Here is a 26,576-nt window from a genome sequence, read left to right on the forward strand (position 1 = left end):
TGCTGAGACTGGCGCATGGCACTAAGCTGCGGCAGAAACTGTGCTCCCCTACGGATGGCGCATGGTGGTGCTGCCATAATACTCCTGACGCTAACTCTTCTTCTCATCTTTAATGGTGGGGAAAACCCAGGAAAAACCCCATACAGCACCGGGATAACAACGGGCATCACTGCTCCATCCCCATTACATGTGCAGCGCAGGTGATAATACCAATGATATCAAGCAGAGAAGTTCACAGTCTCAGACTTCCGCCGATGACACACGCAAAAAAATTCCTCACGAGTGAAAGAAACACCCGCAGCAGTGAACAGGACCATTACCGGGCCATAAGCCACTCCCGCCGCTTTGTATCGGCTTCGACGAATACACACCAGCCCGCAGGAAGAGCTTTTGAAAGGTCGCCCAAAATGCCGCAACAACAACAACAACAACCACAGCGACGACTGCGAAAAAGGTCATGGCGTCCACATTCCCGGCACGCGCGCCTAAACATGGCGCCCATCATCACGTGACCGAACGTGTCACGACTGACCGATGGCAAGGCGGCACAACTCTGCCCTCTGACACCGTGTGATGACCCCCAGCAATTGACCTTTTTGTTCCCTTTCTTCCTCTGAATTCAACATCCGCATAGTTTATACGGTGAGAAGGCGAGCTTCGAATGATGGGCCCCGATGTTTACAAGATTGGTCTTAGCCAGCAGGACAGTGAGGGGTGGTGTTCTATATTATCGTTTTCATCCAGTTCTTTAGCAGTAATGGCTGTGGCAATGAAAGACCCTGTAGTCATCACAATCAAAGTGTTGTTGTTTCTTTTTTCTTTTTTTCTTATCTTTGGAATCCGGATGTTCGACCCCTCCCCCATTCGATTTCTGTCGTCATCGAGTGCTTCAATCGATCTTAGCTTATAGGTTGTGTGTGTGTGGCAAGCAGTCCTAAAGGGACAGGACCCCCCGCCCTCGTAAAAATCCTAGATTCGCTATATGATACAAGCTGCGTGGTGAAACGACAACTTCATCGCGTTCCAATACTAATAAGCCACATGCCCGGTTCCACCAACGTCGATGAGTATTTGAACCGATATCAACGATTCCGTAACTTGAATTTAACGATTAACTCTGATTGACTAAAGGGAGTTACTGTCGCTGAAACATTCATCTATACAAAACATTCAGCTACATAACGTTTCTACAACAGAATTGCTGTGTTAACTTCAAGTTAAACCGGGCCTAAGAGACGCATGTAATTAAAGCATTAATTGTGACGTGGGCCAGCTTTCGTTAGTCCCATCCTACAGTTGGCAATACGAAAGAGACGCATATAATTGAAGCCACAGAAATGTCGGCAATTCACTGAACACAATAATATCACTTATGAAGCCACTGCAGGCTTCTGCGAGACCACTCACTCTGTATAGTAATGAGATGACACAACCTTTGTATGCGTGAGAAACATTCGCCAGCGAAAGTTGGCAAATGTTTATCGGTCAGCGCGCCTATATATAGTGCCGCCGCTAATGAAGCAAAAATAATAATGGAACTGTACAGTTGTCGTGTAGGAAGACCTCACGCAGGGTGAGAGCAAAGGTCACGTGACTCGGATGTCGTCCAATGCGTGGAAGCTGCCGTTGTTGTGCCAATGCTCGAAGACGGACGCATATTTGCGTAATGAAAGAGTAGGGCGCCGGCTTGTCATTGTTGTTCTGCTTCATTATGCGTATAACCATATGCGTTACGGCTGTTTGTCTGGCTCTTATTGTTCGCCTTTGTCCCGGCTGGGAAGTCAGCCCACAAAGAAACGGTTAGATCCGGGAAGCTCAGTTTGGTTTCGGTTTTGACCCTTTACACTTCTCTTTTTTTTTCTTTTCTTTTTTTTTTTTTTTTTTTTTTTTACGTGCGGGTGCGCATCCCACAAACTTTCACGTACAAACACAATTTTCCGAGTAGAGCAGTATATTAGGAATGCAAAATGCGAAAGTTCAAAATCCAAGACCAAAATCGGGAATTTTCTGTTTTATTTCTTGTTTGCTTACACGTTCCCTTGTAACTCTGAGTGACATTTTCCAAAAGCTCTTGATACAGCAGATACATTATACTCCGAGAAAACTCAATAGCTGGAGTCACAAAAGTGTATATGTATATATCCGCCAGCGGAGAATATAGAATTAACATGACGTCTTGGTGCAAGTTCAGTGCGTGTGTTGTGCCGTGTAGTGTTGTCTTTCTTTTTACAAAGCACTGGGGTTTTATCGATCTTAACCAAGAATGAACCAACCTGCCAAATCTTAACGTTTCCAAACATTATGCTGCAAGCGCCCAGCAGACAGTACTTTGGGGCTTACTATAGGTGTAGTATCTGCGACGAACGATTAAGTTTTGCTACCCGCAAGGCGTGCTGCCTAGTCGCGTACCCGCAATCCTTCTTTCTCAGTCTTTTATTATGTTTTCTTCCATGTTATATAACGCACAGGGATAACGCATGTTATATAACGCAGAAGGGAAATTGGGAATTCGAATGGCAGGATTGTCGAAATGACGAAATGCGCCTAACAAAAGATACCGAAAGCAGCAGACGATGTTGCTTGAGAGCACCGTACCCAGAACAGGAAAATCGCACGGATCCTTCTAACGCAAATAGAAAGTGCTCTTCCTTGTATTTCCTTGCACGCAACCCTATAGGATGAAGGGTAAATAAAAGTGTTTTTTTTATATTATTATTACTATTCCTGCATAGCGGTGTATGTTCCTGATTCACAACATCGTGTACAATGCCCCTGTTGTCGAAAAGTAGAAACTCCAACAGTGCGGTGAACGCAGATTGAAGCAGAAAATCATAGCAGAAACCTTCTGTTGAAGCACGCGTGCTGCTGTCGTCTGCTTCAAACGCCTGTGTTCATTGGTCGTCAGGTGGTTCCCTTTCCTTTTTTTTTTTTTTTGGTTCCTCTAGAGAAGACGCTGATAAAAATGTAACGCCAACCATATATCTATTGGTCAAAACGAATTTTTATGCTTTTCATGTGTCAAATGTAAAAAGTTGTTTCGATTTCGCGGAACACAAGGAAATGGTATGTCTGACTGTTTATCGTACAAAAACTATCGTAGCAGACGACAGCACCGCGATGTTCAGTCAAGCATCTGTATGCAAGCGAGTCGCGTGGCAATACGTGGGTACGTTTCAGTACAGGCTAAAGGGAACTCTAAAGGGCGTTCCAGAGGGAGTCGAATCATATAGCCAACCACTGCAACAAACTTGGTATCCATCAACCCTTCCGTTTTTCATATATCTCTTTCCACCTCGTTTTCACCACCATCTCAACCTTCAGTGCCGGCCGGAAGAAAAAGAAAAAAAAAAAAAAAAAGAAGAGAGATAGGCTTTCGCAAAGGCACTTCGACAGGGATACGCCGAGAGCAAGTAAAGCAGGATTTGATACGATACCGTTCGCATAAATTTGTGTTCTCAGAGCCCGCTTTTTACGAGGAACTCTCCGAATAAACTTGCTCCCCCTTCACCGACCTTAAGTCGTGCGTCGCCGTCAACGCCACCTACATACGTGATAGGACTACCCCCTGTCTCGCTGTCTCTTTTGCTGTTTTTATTCGGTTAATTTGATACGGCAACGCGTAGTGTCGTATACCCGCCCTTATGGGAACTCGAGTGGAACCGTATCTTTTTGTTCTGCAACTTCTAAGTTGTATACAAGGCTATATGGTGGGATTGAAGCAAAAGCTTCAGTCCTTGAGCCGCCAATATCTGGAAGGGAGATTGGAGAGGAAATATCGGGGGCGTATGCGTTCGTTTCGATTCAGCCTTGTTCGCAATGTAGAGTTTAAAAGCTGCAGAAGAATAGACAGTTCCAGTCAGTGCTGGATCCAGACCCTCGGTTTGGGGGGGGGGGGGGGGGGGGGGCTGTCTGTCGAAGCGCGTGGTGGGGGAGGTGGGGAAATCCAGTGTGTAAACTAAGGTTAGGGCGATCCCCCCCCCCCCCTCCCGGATCCGCCACTGGTTGCAGTCCTGTTCGCAGAAGGCCTGGCAATGGCGTAGCTAGAAAAATGGTTCGGAAGGAGTTCGATGGTGACTTCACATGGGGGAGGAGGACTTCACCCTCGTTTCCCTTTCCTCAATGCACTACCAAAGGTATGATTTCGGGGGGGGGGGGGGGGGGCGTGAACTCAAGAAACCCCCCTCAGGCTAGGCCGGATCGCTGGATTGGATTGGATTAGAAATAAAGATAATGTACTTGAACAGCTTCTAACGGTAAGCCATTTTAGAAGCAGTTACGCTGCTTATGCTCCAAGCTTGCCATGTAAAACATTATCACGTCATTCTGTAACCCTCCCCTGTCCAAGACCGGCTGCCCGTCCCGGACAAGTGCATTGCGTTCGACAGTGACGCCCCCTGCCAACACACAGCCAGTGTTTGAAACGAGGCAATGTCGCCTCCGGCCGTCTGCAGAGGACGCTGATGACCAATAACGACAAAAAAAAAAAAAAATAATAATAATGAAAAGGGCAAAGGAGTTGTCATTGAGCGACGTGTCGTACCCAAGACTTTGTTTGGGCGAAGAGGTCAACGCTGGTCAAACTACACCAGTGACTATATCTCCAATGGGTTGCTTCCTTCCGTCATTTAAACCGTCACTCAGAAGTCCTTCCGTGTCTCTTTACTTACAAATGAAAGCCCGAGCATATGCAGCTGCGCCTCATATCTGTTTTTGGTCCCTCAACCTGTCGAAGGAGCTCGTGCCGCTAAAATGGATTGAGACGGACATGTCCGCATGCCATACTCGTTCAAAGCTGTTCAACGGGTGACGTTTTGCGCCGTACATACATTGTTAAAATGTCCCTGGTTATGTAGACCTTCAGTTGAAGGCAAGACGGAGTGTTCAATCACGAGGGATGGATACATCTTCTGACGTCATACTGAAGTAGTTTGTGGTCCTCAAAGCGCCACGAGGAGCGCTTGAACGAGTAAAAGCAAAACACGAAGAGAGAAGGGAAGGTCTAATGAGTTCTTGTAACACAGCAGACAATAATTAGATGTTAATTATGTTATTTAGGCTTAAGCGTTCTTAGGAAAGCGGGATAATATTTTATTGTTCTTATCATATGATGAATAGCGTGGTCATTGTCGAGCTCACTTTCTCGCGAAAGAGTTTTCCCGTTGGCAGTATCGTACAACAGCAAGTGTTCGTGTAGCATTTTATGAGAAGGAAAACGGGAATGCTTTTATTGGCCGGCCTCGGAGATATCGTCATCAAGCGTGGTTGATCTGCAGCGCTCCGCCAATGGGACGGTGGGAAGCTGAGAGAAGCAGACGACACTTCCCGCAGGCCGCAACGTTTGCCTTATTTCCAATGTTCCACGACACGTACCAAAAATGCTTTACTGCCTTTTCTGAGAAATTTGCCATCTGAAAGTACTATCTCAGATACGAAGATATCGGACCAAATTCAGAGCGTCCTGTCCCCGAGCGGTGTGTCACAGCGTCCTTGCATCAATTTGAATACGAGCAGCACCTGACTGCCATGACGGCATTGGAACATTTCCCAAGCGCTCTGTCTCTGTGCTCACTCTTGACCACTCTTTTGGTGGCAATATTTTCCATTAGGGCCAACGCTTGTTCGCTGCCAGCTGGTAGAATTGGCAAGCAGCATATCCATAAAGTATTTCTTTATGGCCATAATATTCCGCGCGTACGAGAGAGTTGGCAAACTAATCGTGGCGAGTTTGCCTTATTTTTTGAATGTATACTCACGCGGTTTAATAAAAACTTAGCCGTATTGTAGCAGATGGCCCGACAACCATGAGACACGAATGCAGATTGCAGACGACACACGGTTGACCGTTTGCGCATGGAGAGAGCGCGCATTCGCGGGCGTTCCCAGCGACGGACTACGCGGAGCGTAAATAAAAGAAATGTGCTCGCGCGTGAGATGCATACTCAATGTTCGATAAGGAAGCTGAATGTCTGTCTAGGAATGCGCGAGACGCCTTCCCGATCGGCGACATTTTTCAATGTCGCTGCCTTGTCTCCACGTCCTTCTAGCTCCTGACCGAGATTAATTACTTTCCGGGAGCAATTAGAAAATCTGGAACAAAATAGGTTGTTTTGCAGCGGAACGCTGTAGCTGATAATTTAGATAAGTGGCAGCAGTGCAGCGCACCTGTTACTAGGGCAAAAGTAGAAAAAAAAGTATAAAAGGTGTAATTATTTAAGGTTTCATGCTGCAGGATGACCAACAGTTCTGAACTGGGGTAGGTGGTACGTACTAACGTGGGTGTAATCCCATCTTTGAGAATACAACAATTTTACACAAAGTAGACACACAAACAAGAAGGGAAATTTTAGAAGCCTACTGCAGATTACTGTATAAGAACGCTGCCTGTCTTGTTGCTGCCAGAAGAGATTGAATATTTGGCATCGCTTCCTTAGTCTCGCTATCTACAGGAAGAAGTGGAAAGATGGAATTTGTATTACCTTTATAAACGTGTGTCATGTGAAATTAAAACTTCTCAAGTTGCGAGTGCAGCGAATAGTACCGTCTCCGTTCTCCCTTCATCTTTGCCTCGTGCGCTGTTACGATCTTTAATCTTCGCAGGATGACCACCACAACTGAATTACACAAAGGACACAGTATTTGAGCTTGTCACCAAATGTTCGAAATTAAAGAACGAGAGGGGAAAAAATTGGCGTTAGCTTTACAGTGCCATGGCTGGCGGTAAATGTTGTGTCGCGTGGTCACTGCCACGTTGTCCTAAAAGCTATGGACGGTCCTACACAGCGGTTGGACTCATGAAGCTATTGCTTCAAAATTTTCCAGATCCAGTAATTAGGAGCAAACCCACGGATCAGCACAGACGATGTGCTGTGGAAGTACAGAAGCTGTCTGAACAGCTCCCCAGTTTCCTCTCTCCCATTGGACCTTTTTCACAACTGCTTATGCGCATGCGCCGATGATCTGCGGTGCGCCGGACAAAGTTATCACCGTGTTCAATAGATGGCGCTGGATGGGAACGACACAAGTGGAGACCCGCTAGGACCACGCGAATGTGAAACAGGTCCCTAGGACCATACGCAATTAAATTTCAAAAAGCACCCCGAAGTAGCAGCCATAAGCCACGTAAGCTGTGCGGCGCGACCTTGAACGTCCGGCACCATCTCCTAGCGTGACGTAGTAAGGTCTCGCGCGACATAGTGCCACCGCGAGGTCTCATCGCCCACTGAAAATTCGTCGGCTACGGACGCGGCGTGGCGCTGCATGCGGGACAATTTCACGTCACGGAGTGATGTCAACACTAGTCGGGCTCTCTGAAAGAGTTGGAGTTTCTAGAGGGTGTGCACATTGAAGACTTTGCGTGCTCGCGCGTGCGTTACAGATCTTCTGGGTTTACCGTTCTTGTGCAAGAGCGTATATTGTTTTTTGCACAATATGCCGCAGCTAAAAACGAAAAAAATTTAGGAGGGGGGGGGATGATTCGAAGTATTACTCGAAGTGACGGTGATGCAAATCAGGGCTAAAAACAGGTTTTACTAGGTTCAACCTAAAAACAGCTCTAACGACATCCACTATCGATAACTTATTTACCCTCTTCCGGGATACCTGCACAGCTCCTTTAATGTGAACTTTTTCAACCCGGAATTCAATACTGCAGAAACATGCAGCTCTTAATCGTTTCACTCTGACAGAAAACGAAAGGGAAGAATTGCATTTGCAAATGTTTCAAATGGAATTCTTTCCATCCTTTGATAGAAGAAAAAAGTGTTACATGATGGCAATGGTGAAACACTTTTTTTCTTCTTTGCGCACCACATTGTTGCATTATTTCTAAAGAAGGTGGAAGGTTGTCGTCACAGTGCTGTCCAACTGAGATGTACTGCTTGCACTGCACACTTATTCTTGCGTGGTTCCTTATTCCAGGTGGCATTCAGCGCAAGCTGGGACCAGGACACATCAATGCACCCAACATAGTGCATTTCAACTGCAGCACCAACAACTTGCAAGGGATTCCCGACCACTGTTCAGACTACGGGGGAGATTCGAGTTGCTGCAGTGATGAAGAAAATGACTGCTCCTCTGGTGGCTTTGATGTATGCATAAACCTCATTCTCCTAAAATTACTCTTCTAATTTTCATTTAAAATATTTTTAAGTATATAAGCTTACCATCAAAAACTGTGCTTCAGCGACACACGAGAGTGGTACTTTGTTATGACAAAGTGCAGCGGGATGGCCACTTCTTACATATCTGAGGCGATTGTAGGTAACCACAAATATGCATGCGCCTAAAATTAACAGTGTGGCATTATATTAACAACAGCTGAGAAAAATATATTCTGCAACTGATCCCTTTCCAGCAGCTATATTGCTCTCACTAGCACCACTGACCTTCCAAAAAGTGCCTCAAAATGTAAAAATGAGATTATGAGATGACTTGTTTGCTCTCTTCCAGGACACCTGCAGCGAATACAGTTGTTCTACTTCAATGCCCCTCGACAGAGAATGCTGCTGTTGCTGTCAAGTAGCTGAAAATCCAGCCTACGGACTCTCCACGCTGGAGCCACACATTCCGCAATTCAGCGCAGCAGAAGACAAAGTCTCGGCGAATAACATCACAAACCATCAGCACCAGGCCGAGAACGAATACATTCCGCTGTGGAACACGAGACAACAGCCGAGTCGAGATAAGATATTCAAAATCATCCCTCCAAAAGAAGAAGAAAGCAGGTTGCTCCAGTCACAGGATCTGCACTCCGCGCCTCACAGCTTGACCGCACCGAGGATCACCGACAGCAGAAAGACGACGAGGCTAAGAGGCGTTCTAAGCGAGCGAGATTCGCCTTCCGCGTTCCGCGTCGTGACGCCCAAGTCGGACAAGATCGCGGCACAGAATGTGTCAAAACCACAATGCCTGAAGAATGTACCAGCGAATCATCCTCTGAGTGTAAGGGTGATGCAGAGCACACCAAAGCGCCAGGACAAGGCGGAACAGCTGTCGCGGAAGACACAGCGGGCTAGGGCGTACCCGACAAAGTTAAAGCGATTTTCGGTGTGCGATGCGGATGAAACGTTGCGGAAGGCTTCAAAGGAAGATCCTGCTCAGGTGCCCATGGTTGTGATGCAATGTGCGAGGCTCCACCTCAGTCTCAGTTCGAATCCACCCTTCCAACAGATGTCGCTCCCCATGGGGACCCTGGTGACCGCACTCTTCCGCGATGAGGACTGGATCTGCGTGCAGACGCCTCACGGTGTCAAAGGCTACCTGTTCTACACCAACTGCACGCCGCTCGGGATTTTACCGGCGTCGACGAAGCTAGAGCCTTGGGAAACACCGTACGGTGCAAACAGACATCTACTGAAGAGATTGGATGATGAAGCTGTCCTGAGGAATCAAAACCAAAACAGATCGGATATCGACACACAATCTGCGAAGAAATCAAACGTACGGCTGCAAGCGAGGAACAGAGAAAATGGCGCTGCCAGGATAAAATATGACAACAGGGTTAGGAGGACTGGGAGCAGTGGAATAAAGCAGCCGAGGATGGCACATCCATCGAAAACTAACGTCGAAAACGTAAGGGCTACGCTGCAGAGAAACCTGTCCAGCCAGAAGGCAGCTCACGATACGGACACGGACCAAGAAGCTAAGAAAATCCTGGAGAAAAATATAGACAAGCTCATATCGTCGGTCAGGACAACAAAACCCAAAGATGACTGCTCAGATATGGCTATGCAGCTCAAAACACTACGGATAGAAAGCATACCAACTGAAGAACGTAATGGAATGTCAAACGTCTAGATCCACGTTCTTCTCTGTCCGTGGTGGCTCTCAGGTTCACTGCCATACCCTCTCATTCACCATATGTACATAAGTTTCACTTGTCCTTGTTTCTGTTCTACTTTTTGCACATCCTCAGGTACCAGGATCCTAGCATCTACTGATGCAGCACTTATGATCTGTATTTATGTTTTGTACATACATTATTGTGATTTAAAAAAAAAAAAAAAAACTTGTATGTTAATATGCCACTAGCCAAAACTTACTTGACCACTCTGATGAAAGATGCTTTATTTACATCGGTGAAGAATGACGATGTTAAAATATCAGCGAAAAATCCCTGTACATAAAGTTTGTACATACTTCAATCTTGTAACTTGATCCTGCTGCACACAGAGCCTAAAAAAAAGAAAAAAAAGAAAACTCATCAGCACTTATGCTCATGAAAGCACACACCAAAATACTGAGATGTCAATAAAAGAAACGTGTTGTCATTTGAAGTTATCCTGCTACGACATTGTGGTGAAATGTTTTGTGCACGCACCTTGTAGGGTGGAGTGTCATTAATGGCTACACTGTACAGATTAGATGCAGACGTCTCGACCTTTGCTTTGAGGTCGCCACTGAAGCTCCAGTGGCATACACTTGGATCATTACCAGCTCCCAGAACCTGTAGTATCATGCAGTGGAATTGCATTAGAAAACACTTCATATGCCAGGACAGAATTTTTGCACGTACCATAATCACATACGGTCAACACGTTTTAATGTGAAATGTGTATCACCGCACACTTCCGTGAATGCTGTGAAGAATGTTAGAATATATGCGAGGCTTCCCAACCAACACATACCAAATATTGATTAAAAATGGAGTGCTCTACTCGAATGAAATCTATTGAATATCGTTAGCACTCATGTATCATAGTCGAGAGTATTTTTTTATTATTCCTAATTAATTAGATAAGATTAATTAGCTAACCTTTAAGATATGGTTTTAAGGACCAAGGTATCAATTGCAGTGTACTAGACTGCCTCGGGAAACATTCGTCTAAGTTGTTTCCAACGTGTATTTTTCTGTTTTGGCCTAAAAAGAAAGCCAGCAAAATGTTTTTTTAAAAAAACACGACAACATGCTGAAATTGTATTTGGTATTTTCTTTTGCCGGGCACTATTTGGTATCTTGCGGTATTTTTTTTAATGCTAACATCGGTTTCATTTGTTCGCAGAGCTTCATCATTTTTTTTTAAATCTTTGTTCAAGTTATTTGGGACACGCTGTAGATATGAAGTCTAGGTATGAGGATGTAGCATGGCACAAAAATGGTTGTTCTCACCATGTCATCGTAAAACAGAGCCACGGTGGCGGGACGCGACATGCTTGTCAGAGGTGTAACAGGACTGCAGCTGCTTATATGCCAGATGCAGAGTGTAGGGCCACCTCCACATAGCTATAGTAGGAGAATTAATAGCACTGTATTGGGCTTCAAACTATATGCTCAGTAAACCAAGAAATGTGCACACACTTCCTATCACTGGTTAGACACACTCTGAGCTAATCCACAGACGTTTTTCCAGTCACATTACGTGTCTAAGCAAGCAGCCTTCCAGTTCTTAAAGCGGATGTGTGCAGGACAATCCCAAGCAGCATAACATCTTGGCACAATATTGGCTATTAATTGGCAATACTGGTCCAACTATTACTGCAGTATGGGACCAGTATATTGCCAATATCCATCCAATATTGGGCCAAGATATTGCGCTCCTTGGGATGCGTGCATGAGTAACGAACATCTATCACAGTGTAATAGACGCGTAGAAAGTCATCAAGCCCTGACATCACTGAGAGCGTCTCCTCCAATGAGGCAGTGACAGTGAGGTCACATGATACGGGAACCAATACGAATGGCCATATGCTTTCGCCCCTCTAATGCTGGACCCTGACACAGATGTGAGTTCAAGGTTCCGTATCTCAACAACTGCAACACATAGAACAATAGCATTTTCCCCTCTATACTCTGCTATGCTGTACTATTTGTGCATGATACAATGGACAACATGTGAAAAAGTGTCACAATTCCTTTAAAGACGTCAGGCTTTTGTACATTTAGCATAGTTCTTACCAGCCAATCATCATTCGAGTCAAGAGCCACACAGCCAATCCATTTGCCATAGAGTGGACGTTGCAGTTCCTGCAGATGCACATAGAATGACGAGAGAGTTGATACGAGAGTCAATCGAGGTAACCAAAGATGATGAGGAGCGCTCAGTGCTCCTCAACTTGCCTCGTTCTTATATGGCTCAATGCTGCTCTGTTCTTTAGTTGTGTTTCTAAGATCTGAAAGAAAACAAAAAGCAAAAACGCTTTCGTTCGTAATTCCCTGCTTGGGCTGATGTTGGTGGCATCATCTTCACATGTATCATCTCAATGTCGCAACTTGTGACCAGTTCTCTGCTTTCATTCTTTCCGACGACAGGCGAGGATCTTATTAAAATGTTGCTGAATGTTGGATTATTTCATTATTACTTATACAGAAGGTATCACTTGTGAGTGGTTGAAGTGTTGAGAGAAGAAGCATAGTGAAATTGGCACCAGCAAGATACAGGGAGGGCTGTCTGACACACTTGTTGTTCGTAGTGGTTTCATCGTTTCATTTTATCGGCTAGCAACATAGGTATCGGAGTAACTCACCCCACTGCTTCACAGACCCGTCCTCGCTCGCTGAGTAGAGTTCCGTACTGCTTGATGCTAGTGCAATGCCGTGGATGTAGTCTGTGTGTCCCGTTAACGTATGCTATTCAATGGGCAAGTGTTACTAATGTTTGCTCAACGTCCATATTCGGCATTCAGATGCACACGGTCAGTTTTAAATGTATTACCAACAGCGTCCTTGTTTCGATGTCCCAAGCGTAAATTTTATTGTCCCCACAGCCGGCGAGCAGCATTCTTGGTTCTGAATCCTGACATGGAAAACATGCATTGAAGTGCCCACACTTGAAATTTTTGTTCTACACATAATTTTTGTATACTAACTTTGCCTGTAAGCACGAGTGCATTGATTTCTGGCTGCAGCAGGTTTTCACTGAAAAAGAAAAGGATTCCAATTCTGATGAAACAGCGTTTTGCACAGTCAGGACAAAACTGACTTAGACTTTCGGATAGGACACACTTTTTCGCCATGCGATATCTGCATTATCAAGAATCCTTGATGCACAGATTGTACCGAATTGAATACCGAAATGTCTTACTAGCATATACATATGCTAAATAGCTGAAATTTTAAACAACTCATCAGTTTTGTAACTTTGTTAATAAGTTCATTGTTACGCATGTTCAAATGCATTACTATGTGGACATTGTAACTACAACGAGCTGTTGGAGCAAACAGGGCAGGTACCTACCCCTGTGGGATGGTGAGTGACCAGGCTAACTTTGCAGATTTCTTCTTGATGGTACTCCAGTCCCAAGCCATAATTTCTCCACTTCCACCACTGTGTTTATGACCAACAACGTATTAGTTTTCTTATTGGGACGATACAGGGTTAGGACAAAACTTTTACGAAGGTACCTGATCACGAAGTTCTCTGACATAACCATGGAGTAGATGGCATTATTGTGTGCTGTTAGAAAAGCAGGTTGACAAATTATTGTCCTCCCAAGTACAACTGCAACTTTGAGAGGTGCTTTCTTGCTCATAAAAGCACTTACCCTGAAATTTGTACATTGGTTCCCTCCTGCAGTCATCTAGTATATTGTCTTCGTGACTCAAAAAATCAGTAACTCTAAAAATGGGAGAGAGTGCAGCATGTCTGAACACTTTTCGAGGAATCATTGCTCAGGAATCACAGTTGTCTCTCAAACTTACGCGAACACAGCAATTTCTCCATAGTTATTCGCTGCTACTAAGTATTTATGACATGGGGAAAAACACTGGGCATACACGGTGGTGTAGTACTTTCTCAGTTTTTCCATATTTGTACCTGAAAGAGAAAACACTCTCCGCTGCATCATGCAAAGATCATTTACAGCGCCTCTAATATCGTCAACGCAAACAAAAAATTTTGGCGGCTCGACACTGACTATCTACTGGGAACAGCCAGCAGCAGATCGATCCCTTGCGTCGACTAAACATGCACGAAATGTGGATAAACACAAGAAAATTAACCGGCAGAGCAGACAACTCGTGCAATTTGTTGACACACGCCTAGCGGGAAGGAGCGGAACTAAAATTTGCAAAGCCTTCTGGGATTTTCTTTGCCTTTTTTTCTTTTGTTGTTGTTTGGTTTCTGAGCTTATGGCGGTGGTGTTTGTGTACGTTGCAGACGTGCGTATCACATATTCGTGAAAAGTAAGCTACTTGTAACTACCCCGTGAATGATTTGTGGTTACTAACCGGAGTCGGCTGACCATTGTCGATGCATCAATTTGTCGCCAGGCGGGCTAGCGATCGCGTTCGAGATCGCATTTCGCGCTGCTTGTACGCCTGTACGCCTTTTGTCACAGCCTGCATTTTAGGTCGCAGTACGTTGGTCTGCCGTCACCTGTCTGTTCCATTCTTTGCGAATATCGATTTCGATTTGTTAGTCGTTTTCGCGCGACCGCTCTTACAGAGTGTTCACGCTGAAACACATTGCACGGACGCTACGTTTTCTATTTGCTTAGCTGTCCTCAAATAATTCCTCGTTACGCACTTTATTTACGAAATTTGGCGTTTTCTAGTTGCAGAAAGAAATTTACTGCGCGTGTAATGCCTTATGCTCGTGTATTCACCGTTTGCACCCCAAAACTTTCGCTCATCGCTGACTCCGGTGAAGAATGTTTACTCGAGCTGTTTTAAGCGCATTTACTTCAGTAATGTTTACACAGGTGTTTAGTTTAGAATAAGGAAAAGAGAAATATATAGACAACAGAATAAGGAAACGTGAGTTTAACATATATAACAGCAGATTATATGTGAGCCCGACCGTTCCTCTATTTGTCTTACGTTTGTATAACCTCATCTCCACAGAACCAGTAAACCGACACCACAATCATGTACAACGGTATTGGGCTGCAGACCCCTCGGGGCAGTGGGACCAACGGCTACGTGCAGCGCAACCTCTGCTTTGTGAACCGACTGAAGGACAAGGTGAACTACAAGACCGAGGAGGACATCAAACAGCTTGATGCATTGATGAACCGTAAAGCTAATCAGGAAATCTTGGACCACGAGCGCAAACGCAAGCTTGAGATCAGGTGTCTCGAGTTGCAAGAAGAAATGGAAGAACAAGGGTAAGCCGAAACGTCTTATGTGGCTTAACAGCTGTTAAGGATAACCGTGCATAGCAGTACGGTTGCTGGGGCTTTGTATATTTTCTGCTCCTTTGGAATTCAGCTCAAGGTGCAGGGCTGTTGGGCTTTCAGATACACCGAGGCGGAGATTGAAACGAAGGTGGAAGAATTCAGACAGGCACTGCTGGAACAAGCTGATGTCCTTGATATGGGTGTCCCGCGAGACGCATCGGGGCGGCCAATGTAAGTGTTAACCTCTGAAGGCTTCGTAGACATGTTGTATGATCTAGTGTCAGTACATGCCAAGACACAGGTACAGAACAGAACGTGAACACTGCGTTTTTTTCACACAATCTGAAATGTGAAAGATACTGTTATCGAAACAGCTTTTATAAAGTACTGAGCTTGATATGAAATGGTACGAATATACACAGTGTGCAAGAAAATGTAAATGTGTGTTTGTTTGCATGACATCATCGTTCTGCTGCGTCAGCGGAGCACACAGCAAGCTTACTGTTGTAACGGAACCACAATTACACACAGTTGACACTTAAAAAGTAGAGCAATCGTGAAAAGTCCAAACAACTTTGCGCCAAAACACGTTGTGGTGAATATCCGCTTATCATTCACTTCCGTTTCGGTGTCAGTGCTTTGCACTACTTGTGCCATCTTCTTTATGATTCTGACACTCACGCTGTCAGATGGCTCCCAGGGACTGACAATGCTCGACAGTGCTTGACGCTAGCTTACGTCGTGTATCAATAAAAAAAACATAATACTCACAACACATACACAAGAACTGTATGCCCTGGCAACATCCCCCCCTCCCCCCTTTCCTCGTAGAATAAGGAGAAGGTAGAACAACAGCTCTGTTCCGCTGTAGAACTTTGCAACTGTCACAGCCTCAGGTGCATCAGGCATCTTGTACCCCTGTCACAATGGCTAGTTTAGTGTAATTTTTGTGAAGTGCGCTCCTTCCAAGGGAATGTCAATTTCACTACATTGTTTGTGCACTGCTTACGGAAGTGTCACTAAGCTGCGATGGGTGAGAATGAACTGTGGCAAAAATTTTTCGGCGTGTATGTACCACAATTCCCTCGTAATAATGTTTTTCTTTGGTTTAGAAAGTTGATTCTGCACCTTTGGAATACGTGCACAAATACGTACTGCATATCACCGTTGCTCCATTTCTTGCACCCGGTACGACAGCAACAAATATGGCCGTAGACAGATCGCCAGGCTGTAAAGTTTTCACGGGCTATTAACGAGAGTAAATATGTGTTCTTTTGGCGGAATGTTACACTACATATACTTAGGGCCTGACTTTTTCGGGTTTTATTTTTGGCCAAATTCGGGGGGGTAAATATCGGGTGATATTTTTCATTTGAAAATTCGGGTGTATTCGGGTTAAATCCTGTTACGGCATATTCTGTCGTCAGGAATTCAGGTGATTTTTTTTTATATAAAAATTTGTCTTAACATGGAACTAATGTTTAGCAATGTTATCAAACTTTATTTTAATGCACGCTTACGAGTGTGCCACGCGACCCGGCTGTTTTCTGGTAGATTCGGGTTAAACCCGAATTTTACAGATTTCGTTCGGGGGGGTAAATATCGGGTGGATACGGGTTTAACCCTAAAAAGTCAGGCCCTACATATACTTAAATCGTATAGGTACGTCGTTGAAAATGCAGGTTTGAAAATATCGTGGTGACCAGAACGTTTTGCTTTTCCTTTAAACGAGCATAAACATTTTGAAAATGGTATCTGTTTACCGACGGCGCGCTACGGTGGTTCTTTTACGCTTCTTTTATCATCATTGCGTGCGTCTACAAGTAGGGCGTACACACCGTACGTACGGCGCCATCGACGCCTTATATGTGGCGGTGCTCAATGTGGCTCTTTGCGGCTTGATGCGTCTCTCGTTTTCATTCATTGTAATCCAGATAGAGCCTGTGTAATTGCCCGTATACGTGTGTTGCACAAGTGTGTGCTTCATTGTGGAGGCCTACAGCGATGCCGTGTGAGGTTGAGGCTGCGCAAGTGAAACAAACAAACAAACAAAAGGACGTGCGGTTTTCGCTTGCATCAGGTTTCGGCAAATGAGCCAGCAAGAAGTAGGTGGCCTGCCTTGATTCAACGTATGGATGTTCAACCTGGCACTGAATACCGAATATGCAGTCTACATTTCACTAAGACATGAAATCCATCAGGGCTGACTTCTGAATCTGTCTGACGTAGTCGTGGTTCCTACATTGCTCATAGTGATGTTCAGTAATACGCGATTGGAAACGTGATGCAGCTGCAAACGGGAACGAGTGTTTAGAGGAAATAGTGTATCTAAACGCAAAACATTGTTCCATGCAAACAAAAAAAAAACTTTTACAGTACATAAAGATGCTTCAAATGACAGATGCACTTGTGGAGAAGTATTGCTATAATGAGTGATTGCTGCACAGCAGAAGATATGCCAGAGGCAACGAGACAAAGAGGAATAAAATTGTGCTACTTCTTTAGTTGGCTGCATATTTTGTTGTACAGACTGCCCTCGTGCACCTTCCATACACAGCACTTCTCCATATGGGAACTGAGTGATAGTATTTAAGGCAGTGTGCTCAGTGTACAAGAAAGAATGCTGGTTTACAAGTCACCGGTATATGTCATCAGTGAAGTACATAAGCTATGCCAAGTTTGCATTCTTTCCTTCGTTGCACAAAATAGTTGCAGGGCACGCCGCATGATTTTGTTCTTTAGTGCACCAGCAATTCGCTGGATAGTGACATGGTAATTCACTCCACTGATAGGCATCAATGGAAATCTATGGAACAGCATTCACCCCTTCCCGCTATGTTGTCTATTCCAAATACATGATTTTACAGTGAAGCACAAAAAAAATGCACCACTTTTGTTTTATGTGATTGTTCCAGCCAGGGGCATGGCGGCCATTTTTTTTATTTATTTTTTTTAGGAGTAGGGGGGAACAGAAAAAGAAGAAGAAAGCCTGTCTGCCCAGTGTCAAAGTGCATGACGCTCTGTGTGCTGTTAATTAACGAATTTTGTTTTTTCTGTTGAATGATACAAGAGCCTGAAGTTTTCGGGAATTTTTTTTTTTAATTCAAGGAGTAAAAATCGGGTAAATAAACATGTGCTGTAAATTCGGGGAGAAATCTGGCTTGGTTACTCAAGCTAACTGAACTGGTTCGGTACAAGTGATGGTGCAACTACATTTACTGCCAAACAAGTTAGTGCACATTCCTACAGACATCTCAGTGAGGGCAATTTGCCGGGTAAAAATGGGGTTTCACCCTAAAGAGGCAACCTTCAATTCGGGGAAGAATCAGGTTAAACCCGAAAACTTCAGGCACGAGAACCGGGAAGATGCAACAGTTCTGTGAATAGTTCTGCCTGTAGTACCGATAAACACACACATTACATGTTCCACGCTAGCAAAGGGGGGGGGGGGGGGGGGACCATGAAAGGACTACGTGAGGGAAACACTGGAGCAATCCCGGAAAGCAAAGCCCAGGGCCAAGCCTGACCCATTCAATTGATAGCACCAAAGCCACTGATATCATTGGAGTGATATGAGGTACTTTCTCTGAATCAGCCCCTACAAATTAAATAAGTGTTTTCCTTGTTCTTTCGGCCCGTATTCTTCCGAACCTGGCTTCCCGTTTTAATATTTTTATAACTGTCTATCTTTGCTCCTATATTTACGAGGCAAAATGGTGATCGCATTTATTGAGCTCTTCAGTGAATCAACCTGTGGCACCGTGAAGAAATGTCTCGTGCATACAAGGTGGCCTGCATTTTGAGCAGAGAGGGTGACTGAAGGCCCTCCTCCTTGCCACGCCCCTGGTTCCAGCCACACAAGCTGCTGTTCACTGTATCAGCTATACCCACATTAATGATCATTGCTTGGGAGGCACCATGGTGCTCACAAAGTAACGAAAATGTTCTAACTTGAACAGGTTATACATATTGAATAGAAAACAGCTCTTGCCTCACTATACCTATGAGTTGCCTACCCCTATGCAATAGAACCTCTCTCTGCAATAGTTCATCGGACCGCTAAAAATCTTTACTAGTAGTTTTTGATTGGGGTTTCAACGCATTGGGCCCGCAGGATTACTTCGCTATACGCAGGTTCGCTATACTGGGATTTTACTGTATTGACTGTAGGCTAGTAGAGGGCAGGGTCTGTCGTGGTCATCGCTCGGCATTTCGTGCCAGGGTCGCCGCAGGCGAGAGTGATTAACGTTTCCGACGTCAGCAAACACAATATCCGGTGGCGGCTATATACGTTAGCGTTTCACCGAGCACAGTAATTAAGTGTCACTGTACTGACAGCATTCGCTCTTTGCACAGCGCATTCTTGCCGAAAGTGAGGGCGTGGACGAACATTGTGGCAAAAGTATGGAGTGGTAACGATTGATACCCGATAAGAACCGTCGTGCTCCTCTGTTGACGCGTGTATAAGATCAGTGGTGCATGCGTGGCGACAAAGATTTTGTGATCGACGTACTGCGTCTGAGGAAACTACACGCGAGATTTTCTTATTGTGCTTCATCCGATTTTCAACGCTCATTTCGCCTTGGAGGGCCACGTGCCCTGAAGCGATGGAGCTGATTGGAGCAGGCGCTGATCTGCGTCCCAGATAAGCTACCGACGCCGAAAGTCATCTCCTCCTTGCACTCTTGATGAGCTTGGTTTCGGTTTCGGCTCATTTGCATTTCAATATTCCCCCAACAACACCGAATATCCTCTGGATGTCCGAATTCGTTAGAACCTTATTCGTACATCCAGAGGATATTCAGTGTTGTTGGGGTTGTTGATATTTCAAGGTACCCTCCAATTTTGGTATCTCACATTTCCCCGAACACCTCAGTTGAAGTTATGACGCTGACGGGAAGATATCACGTTTCACATAGCCTTCGCACATCACCTCAGTCGTCGAAAAAGCCAGAAGCGCCGGTATATGGCTTTTTCGAGGACTTCGTTAGCGCGTGCTTTCGCATTGCTGATGAGGTTCACTAAGGTCGAAACAACTCCTTTCCGCTGTGGTTACGTTCGAGTTACAAACTAGGTATTGACTTTCTGTCAATGGGGTTCTCAACCTGACTGAAGCATTCGATTTCCATGACCAGTGTTGACATCCACCGGCCACCTTTCTAACCCGAAAGCGCTGTCGATGGGACGCGCTTCTCGTTCAAGTTCATTTCTTCCCGTTCCAAAACTCTTCAATTAGACGGTGTATCTGCCCCATGAGTGCCTCCAACTCGGCAAAGGGCTTCTGGGCCGTGTTCTCATCGAATTGATGGACCGTAGAAGATGGATGGACGTCTGGACAGCACGCAACGGACTTGATATATTGCTGGCTATATCTGTCCTTCAGACGGCGAATCTCTGAAGCTGAATCGATGATGGTATTAGGAACAAGTTCTGTACGGTTGCTGACAGCGATCGCGAAAAGTGACCAAGGCCATGCTTGTGCTTTGCAGAGAGAGAGAGATCATTTGCAGGCGAACTGGGGCATTTCCTTTTGATATCGCACACGACGATGGAATAAAACGTGGGGTGTTGATAAGCGTGAGCGATCTCTCACTATCACGTCTCGGAACGTTCACACTTTATCGGAGCCATTTCAGTCAGTTCCTTTCACAACCCATCACGCGTTTTCACTTTATATCCTTTTCTATTTCTTTTTTCTCTTCACCTCCCTCGGCTCCTCCTTTTCTCTCTCTGTCTGCCTCTTCCACATCTCCTCTCCTCCGCGTCTCACAATTGGCTGCTTGGGTCGCGCAGAGTGGCTTCCTCCTTTTTTCCCCAATCCAACATGGCTGTGCGCGGGAGGAGGGGTGACCGCATAGCGTTTGCCTTTCCGGCCGGTAATAAGCTGCCACTTACCCTCTCTCCATACGCTCTCTCGCGTGATAGTGGAGAGGGGGAAGGCGTTGTGGGATGCGTTCTCCCCTACGTCCTCCCGAAATCCCGCGCGGAGTTGACGCTATGGCTTTGAGAGGCCGTATGCGTCATGGCGTGTCAGGCGCTACTGCAACCTTCGCGACTCCGGTCTCGAGTGCTAAATGACTTACGTGTGACTTCCGTGGTGACTGGAACGAATGTACGGCAAACATGGTGTCGGCTGCCGGACATGCCCCTCTGTGACGAGTTCCTTGCAACTGTGATGTCACGTGTCGTTCCATGATACAGAGACAACGATCGACTCGAAATGCGTGACGGTGGATGCGAATGCAGAGCGGGCTGTGATAGATGACGTTTTCGATTGATTTCCTGAATTTTGTGTGTGCTTTGGAACTGAACGTGCTACCATGGTAGACATTTTGGACTTCGAGCGTATTGGCCATCTCACGCAAGACGGACAACGAATATTCGCCTATACGAGGTGTACTGGGTATTAGAAGTCAGTACAACCTCAAAGCCTGGCGCCAGTTTTAACGAGTGCAATACGGTCAAACGAATCCCCCCCCCCCCCCCCCCCCCAGATGGCGTGAATAATATATCCTCCGACTTCCCGACATTAGCATAAGTGTCCAGGATTCACTTATGCCATGCTTCTTCTCCGTGACGTATACGTCGTAGGGACTCTTGTCGCTCCCTCCTTTGATAGCTCTATCTGATCACGTGCCACTCACTGCTGTCGGTGCTGGTGACGTGTACGCGGTTGGTTAGCTACCTGTGACGTAACTCCTACGTCGTTCCATCCCACACACCGTTATTGGTTTACCTATACGGCTTCGTGGTGCACGTCTACCTTTAGCGAAGTGTCTCGTCGTCATAGCTGTCTTACGTCGTCGAGTTCCACAGTTGCTGGAAACTTCATGGCTTCAAGTTCCGACGCCAATCCAACCCCAATCAGCTGCAGCGTTGTAGCTTTGGGAAGAAGCGTTCTGAACGCCCGCGATCCAAATAAGATGTGAACTGATACTACAACTCTTGCAACCAAGTCTTCCATTGTTGTCAAGATCTACTGCGGACCAAGAGCGTAAAGTACAGTTGTATGCAAGTCCATCGTCTTCCAATACCAGACATCTATATAGAGCCAGAAGAGTAGGAATAGATACTTTTACTCGCGGATAGTATTTCGTTATATTCGAAGTTTTTTCATAGCATCCAGTATTTTCGTGCTAGTATTTGTACCATGGCGTTAGAGTGCTAAGGGTACATGAAGTCTTCCAGTATTCAAGTCGCTATGTCGTCGTCGTAACTTTCTCGTAAACTGTGCACGCGTCTTCTGTGGTAGAGCCAGTGGTTTAGCTATTGATTCGTGCAATAACACAACCTGTGATTTGCATTGTCATTGATGATGTTTATGATGTGATAGAAATAACGTCTTCCAACAGGTTTTTCTCCTGTGATCAGCGTAGTTGTGATATTTTTGAAAGATAACACGTTTGGAACGGTTTCTCAGCCTGTTCCTCGCCCTTCGATCTTTCAAGTCTTCCAGAGGACTCTATAAGGTGCAACGTTTCGATGTCTTCCATTTTCTGCATCATAGAGCCCTTGTAATCGTCTTCCAAAAGTCTCTCAGGTGCCCTTTTAGACGTCAAGGTGGGCTTGTTTGTGACATACCTAGGGTTTTCACGCTAAATGACCACCGTTAGTCGTTTCGATCGCCTTTGGTGAGCTTGAGACTCGTGGATTTGTTGTGCCTGGAATTCACGCTACCTACCTGAAGCCACTGTTCGTATAGATGAGGAGTTCGGACGCAGAATTTCCAGTCCGTGGAAGTCAACGCGCAAGGTTCGTTGTAAATTCCTCGAAGACCCCTTACCGAATGCCCAGTTGGGGCGAGGAGGTCCGGTGCTCGATCCGAATGCGTGGTTCGGCCCGGCATCGTCAGGTGCAGTGTCCGTTGCCCCCTGTGGTGGACGGACAAGAACTGTTTCGACGTCTCTGGAGAGGCACGATGAAAGCGCTCCTGCAGGCGTCCGCCGACCCAGAGTCTGCAAGTGTACCCCGTCGCTATCACGCCAATGTGAAAAGTGAACCTTCAGCCCAGAGGGCCTATGAAGGCTCGAGTCAGCGGACTGGGGCCAGTCTTAAGAGCGTTGTGAGGTAAGCGGGTACTGCTGAAGTGCGATGTCGTTGTAATGCCATTTTATCACACACACACACACTCTCTTTCTCTCTCTCTCTCACACACACACACACACACACACACACACACACAAAGGCACAGCCGTTCATGCTCCAGCTAGTCTGGATCTACACTCTTAAAACTGAACTTCGCCGCATAACACGCTCCTAACCAACCATCATCTCAAATGATACCGATAGCTGCCCTGATTTGTTAAAAACGGGACGCATACGCCTTTTTTGTGACACACATGCTGCTCATAATTGTCACAAAAAAGGCGGACGCCTCCCGTTTTCATCAAATCAGGGCAGCTATCGATATCATTCGAGATGATGGTTGGCTAGGAGCGTGCTATGCGGTGAAGTTCATTTCTAAGAGTGTAGTGTAGGGATGGACTACACTTCACTAGAACGAGTCTTTGGGCTATCAAGTTTTTGAAACCGTGCATATGTTTGAATACATTACGTAAAGCGCTGTAAAACGCACCCGAAAAATGAGACGTCGTTTGTGATTGTCAGTTTGTAAGAGTAGAGAGATCCGCTGCCCACGACATCGTGGTCGAAGAAAAGCTAGCCGGATATCACCGGGCATCGTCGAACTGTCGTTTGTCATATCTCGGCGTGTTTCCTTTCGCCGGTTCATGCTCCATTCACTTCCGAGTGCGACGGCAAACTAATGCATCGCTTGAACATTTCAGTTTCAGTGATTCGTGTTGTGTGACATCGCCTGCTGGGCGATTCGCAGTTTTTTTTGCACCAAATGACAGTTCGATCTTGTGTGTTGAAACGAAAGCTGGCGTGCATGTATGCGAGAGGTATTGAGGAGAAAATGCCAGCTGCGTGTCCGCTACAGTTGTTGAAGCGCGTGCACCTTTGTTCTTGTTAGTTGCATCGCGGGAACGGTTTGCGAACGTGACGTCTGCTATGCTCGCGCGGGTCGTCTGCTTTCTCTGGACACGGTTTTCTGGCGTTTAATTTGTGGTTTGCTTCCATTCACGAGGGGCTTGATTCTTCACGGGAATACCATGTCTAACCTGTAAGTCATTGTTTCACAGTGCTCGCTGTTTACGATCGGGAGCTTTTTATGCAAAGCGACAGCCAACAGCGTGACTACTGTGCAAAATCTGTAGTATAGGTGGCGTAGCGGTGGGGAATCACCGCGCTGAGGGCTGTCTTCGTGTCGTGCTGCGATGGTGGAGTTACAATGAGCACCGCTGGCTTTTCCAGCGGGAATTGGATCAAAACTTCGGCGTCTGCTCTGTTCCCCTCGATGCCTGCAGCGTCGAAGACTGTGCAGACGGTGCAGACCGTCCCGTGGTCCGTCCTATCTGGTAGTGTCAAGCCGTTTACGATCAAGAGGATGGACAGGTACACTAGAACGCGATCGCACGTTCTCTGAAGTTAGAATTGGCCACTGGCTACCAAACCCGTGCTTTGTGATAATGTTTGAGAGCTACTGTAGGGTCGATTAGTAGCGATCGTGTGATTGTGGAAGCGATGGCCAGTTGTGACAGCGTAAACGTGACCGCGAGATGACCATATCAATTGCGCTACTAGTGATGAAAGGAGTCGTTACCGAATAGATATTAGGTTTTTAAGGTTTTTAATTGCGCAAAGTTTAATCACGTACCTTTTACCTCCTGTCCTCAGCACGATTACTTTACTTAGGTGGCAAGGGTTTCAGTTTACCACATATGCCATACATGTATGCTTATAAGCAGCATACGGACAGCGAAGGAAATGCGACAGTTCGGAAAGCAGGACAGTAGTTTCAATTTTCGGCTAGTTGTCATCAGGCCGCAGACCAGTCGTGCACAAAACTTCAATATTCCCGCGGTCGTTGAATTCCAGCGAACATTGCACTCGACTGCGGCGTATAAGTGCAGGTGCACAGCAGAACCGCCGTGAACCGCACATGTGTTGCTGGCTTCGTTCTGCGTTGTGAGCTCAGCGTGGAGGGGAACGTGGCGATTCGAGCAGGTGGGTAAACTGCGGGCGAGGTAAATGTTCTAGAATACACAGGGTACGTTTCACGGTGCACAATATCTTCGTGTATTCACGCTTTGAAGGAACGCGAAGTGCTTAAAACAGAGGCTTTTGGGTTTCGAATGGATCGAATCACAGATGCGCAATTGAAAGCCAGACGTGACACGACTGCATCTGGTTAATATCGTTTGTGAACTGCTTTCAAAGACGTTTTATTAGTTTTTCCGGAGCTATCTTGCAAGGCTTGTTTCGGGACTTATAATCACGAATAACTGCTGTCGTCTGCTTAGCGTTCCATCACGTTCCTTGCACCTGGTGCCACCAAAATTGTATTTTTGGGTCGTTTCCTGTTCCCCAATTTGTTTGCGTCAAGCAAATCACGCAGCTCTGCACAGATTCGAGTCGACTGGTGCCCAGCACCGACATCGTAAGCCCAAGCGCCCGATATCAAACGCCGTCAGTCTTATCGATCCGCTTGTACTCTGCGTCGCGCATGCGCCATTTCCTCTTTCCTCACCATCCCCTTTTTTAGCCCTCTCTGGAGTTTCTGTGTCGGCCAAAGAAATGCACGAAGCGTCAGCAGCTCGCGATGTAGCGACACAGAGCCTGCTGGAAGCGTTTTTTCTTCTCTATAGGCCGAATGGTTTGCTTGTGAAAGTGGACTATGTTCGTCGGGCAGCTTTCCCGCGAGCCTCCGCTGCCACGCAACGAGGATAGAGCTGTCTAGGATGAGTTACTGCTGCTCATCGCAAGTGTGTTGCACTGTAGAAGATGTTGTGCGATTCCTAGTACTCCCACACTGGAGCTAATCTTAGAAAACGGTATATTGTTTGGTCTCTTTGATGGAGCATAGAATGTAATGCCAGTGGCAGCACATTGAAATGTGAATGCTACAATTTTGGCCGTGGTAGCTCCTGTGTTAGATGCTGTACCTTTTCTTGGACCGTTTGGGCTATGCACCTTGAAAAGTGAATCGGAGTTTAACATCAAAGAATAGCTCTTGTTATCCCAGCCATTGTTTTGGAATCTCAAAATGCCATTTTCAATGTCTGGAAAACAGTAGGATTTTCCCACAGTCCTTGAAAACCTTTGATTTTTAATCTTTTTCTCATTCTTGTGGAGCTGTGAGTCCAAATTCCACTTTTCCAGAGTCTGAACTACAGCTTTGAAACCAGAAGTGCATGAAATGAATGGTGCCCTGTGTTGTTTCATACACCATCCTTTCTATCCTATGATATTTTCTGTTCAGGAGTGATCAATCACGTTTGTGAACAGGTCACTATGGTGCGGCCCCCATGTTATTTCCTCGTGTGATACCTGTAGCTTATAAATATTTTTTGTGAAATGTTGAAGCCCTGGTGATAAGATGTGCTTTACATCAGGAGGATCTTGTTAATTCTCCTTGTGGCGGGATGAAGTTAAATCATAGTATTTGCTGTCTTTTGTAC

The 26,576-nt window shown here is 45.8% G+C and overlaps 3 protein-coding genes across 15 annotated transcripts in view; 2 read left to right on the forward strand and 1 right to left on the reverse strand.

Annotated features, from left to right (window-relative positions):
- The window catches only part of LOC135371251 (uncharacterized), a 139,561-nt gene extending 129,224 nt beyond the window's left edge, over nt 1–10,337 (forward strand). For all 3 annotated transcript variants that reach the window (XM_064605335.1, XM_064605336.1, XM_064605337.1), the window contains 2 exons: nt 7,918–8,087; nt 8,449–10,337. In XM_064605335.1, the coding sequence (XP_064461405.1) occupies nt 7,918–8,087; nt 8,449–9,795 (1,517 nt within the window). In that variant the 3' untranslated portion in view covers nt 9,796–10,337. The remainder of the gene's footprint in view (nt 1–7,917; nt 8,088–8,448) is intronic.
- LOC135371258 (THO complex subunit 6 homolog) lies at nt 10,049–13,969 on the reverse strand. 2 transcript variants are annotated; one of them, XM_064605347.1, is made up of 13 exons: nt 13,937–13,969; nt 13,637–13,751; nt 13,480–13,553; nt 13,340–13,391; nt 13,173–13,262; nt 12,805–12,853; nt 12,651–12,731; nt 12,463–12,565; nt 12,056–12,108; nt 11,894–11,962; nt 11,108–11,221; nt 10,319–10,444; nt 10,049–10,173 (listed from the first exon to the last, which is right to left on the reverse strand). In XM_064605347.1, exons 2-13 carry the CDS (start codon nt 13,741–13,743, stop codon nt 10,093–10,095), a joined length of 999 nt encoding a protein of 332 aa, XP_064461417.1. In that variant the 5' UTR covers nt 13,744–13,751; nt 13,937–13,969; the 3' UTR covers nt 10,049–10,092. The 2 variants fall into 2 exon arrangements, with proteins under 2 accessions (XP_064461417.1, XP_064461416.1); XM_064605346.1 differs by lacking the exon at nt 13,937–13,969 and adding an exon at nt 13,852–13,931.
- Nucleotides 13,970–14,012: 43 nt separating this feature from the next.
- LOC135371248 (SRRM2 protein homolog rsr-2-like) overlaps nt 14,013–26,576 on the forward strand; it is a 28,807-nt gene continuing 16,243 nt past the window's right edge. For 6 of the 10 annotated variants that reach the window (XM_064605323.1, XM_064605327.1, XM_064605330.1 and 3 more), the window contains exons 1-3: nt 14,013–14,119; nt 14,780–15,042; nt 15,175–15,285. In XM_064605323.1, coding sequence (XP_064461393.1) covers nt 14,804–15,042; nt 15,175–15,285 — 350 coding nt within the window. In that variant the 5' untranslated portion in view covers nt 14,013–14,119; nt 14,780–14,803. Of the gene's footprint in view, nt 14,120–14,327; nt 14,693–14,779; nt 15,043–15,174; nt 15,286–24,035; nt 24,179–24,293; nt 24,511–26,576 lie in introns of those variants that run through there. The other 4 variants (XM_064605324.1, XM_064605333.1, XM_064605331.1 and 1 more) reach the window with 4 other exon arrangements.

Source organism: Ornithodoros turicata, chromosome 10 (genome assembly GCF_037126465.1).
Source record: "Ornithodoros turicata isolate Travis chromosome 10, ASM3712646v1, whole genome shotgun sequence".
NCBI lineage: Eukaryota > Metazoa > Arthropoda > Arachnida > Ixodida > Argasidae > Ornithodoros > Ornithodoros turicata.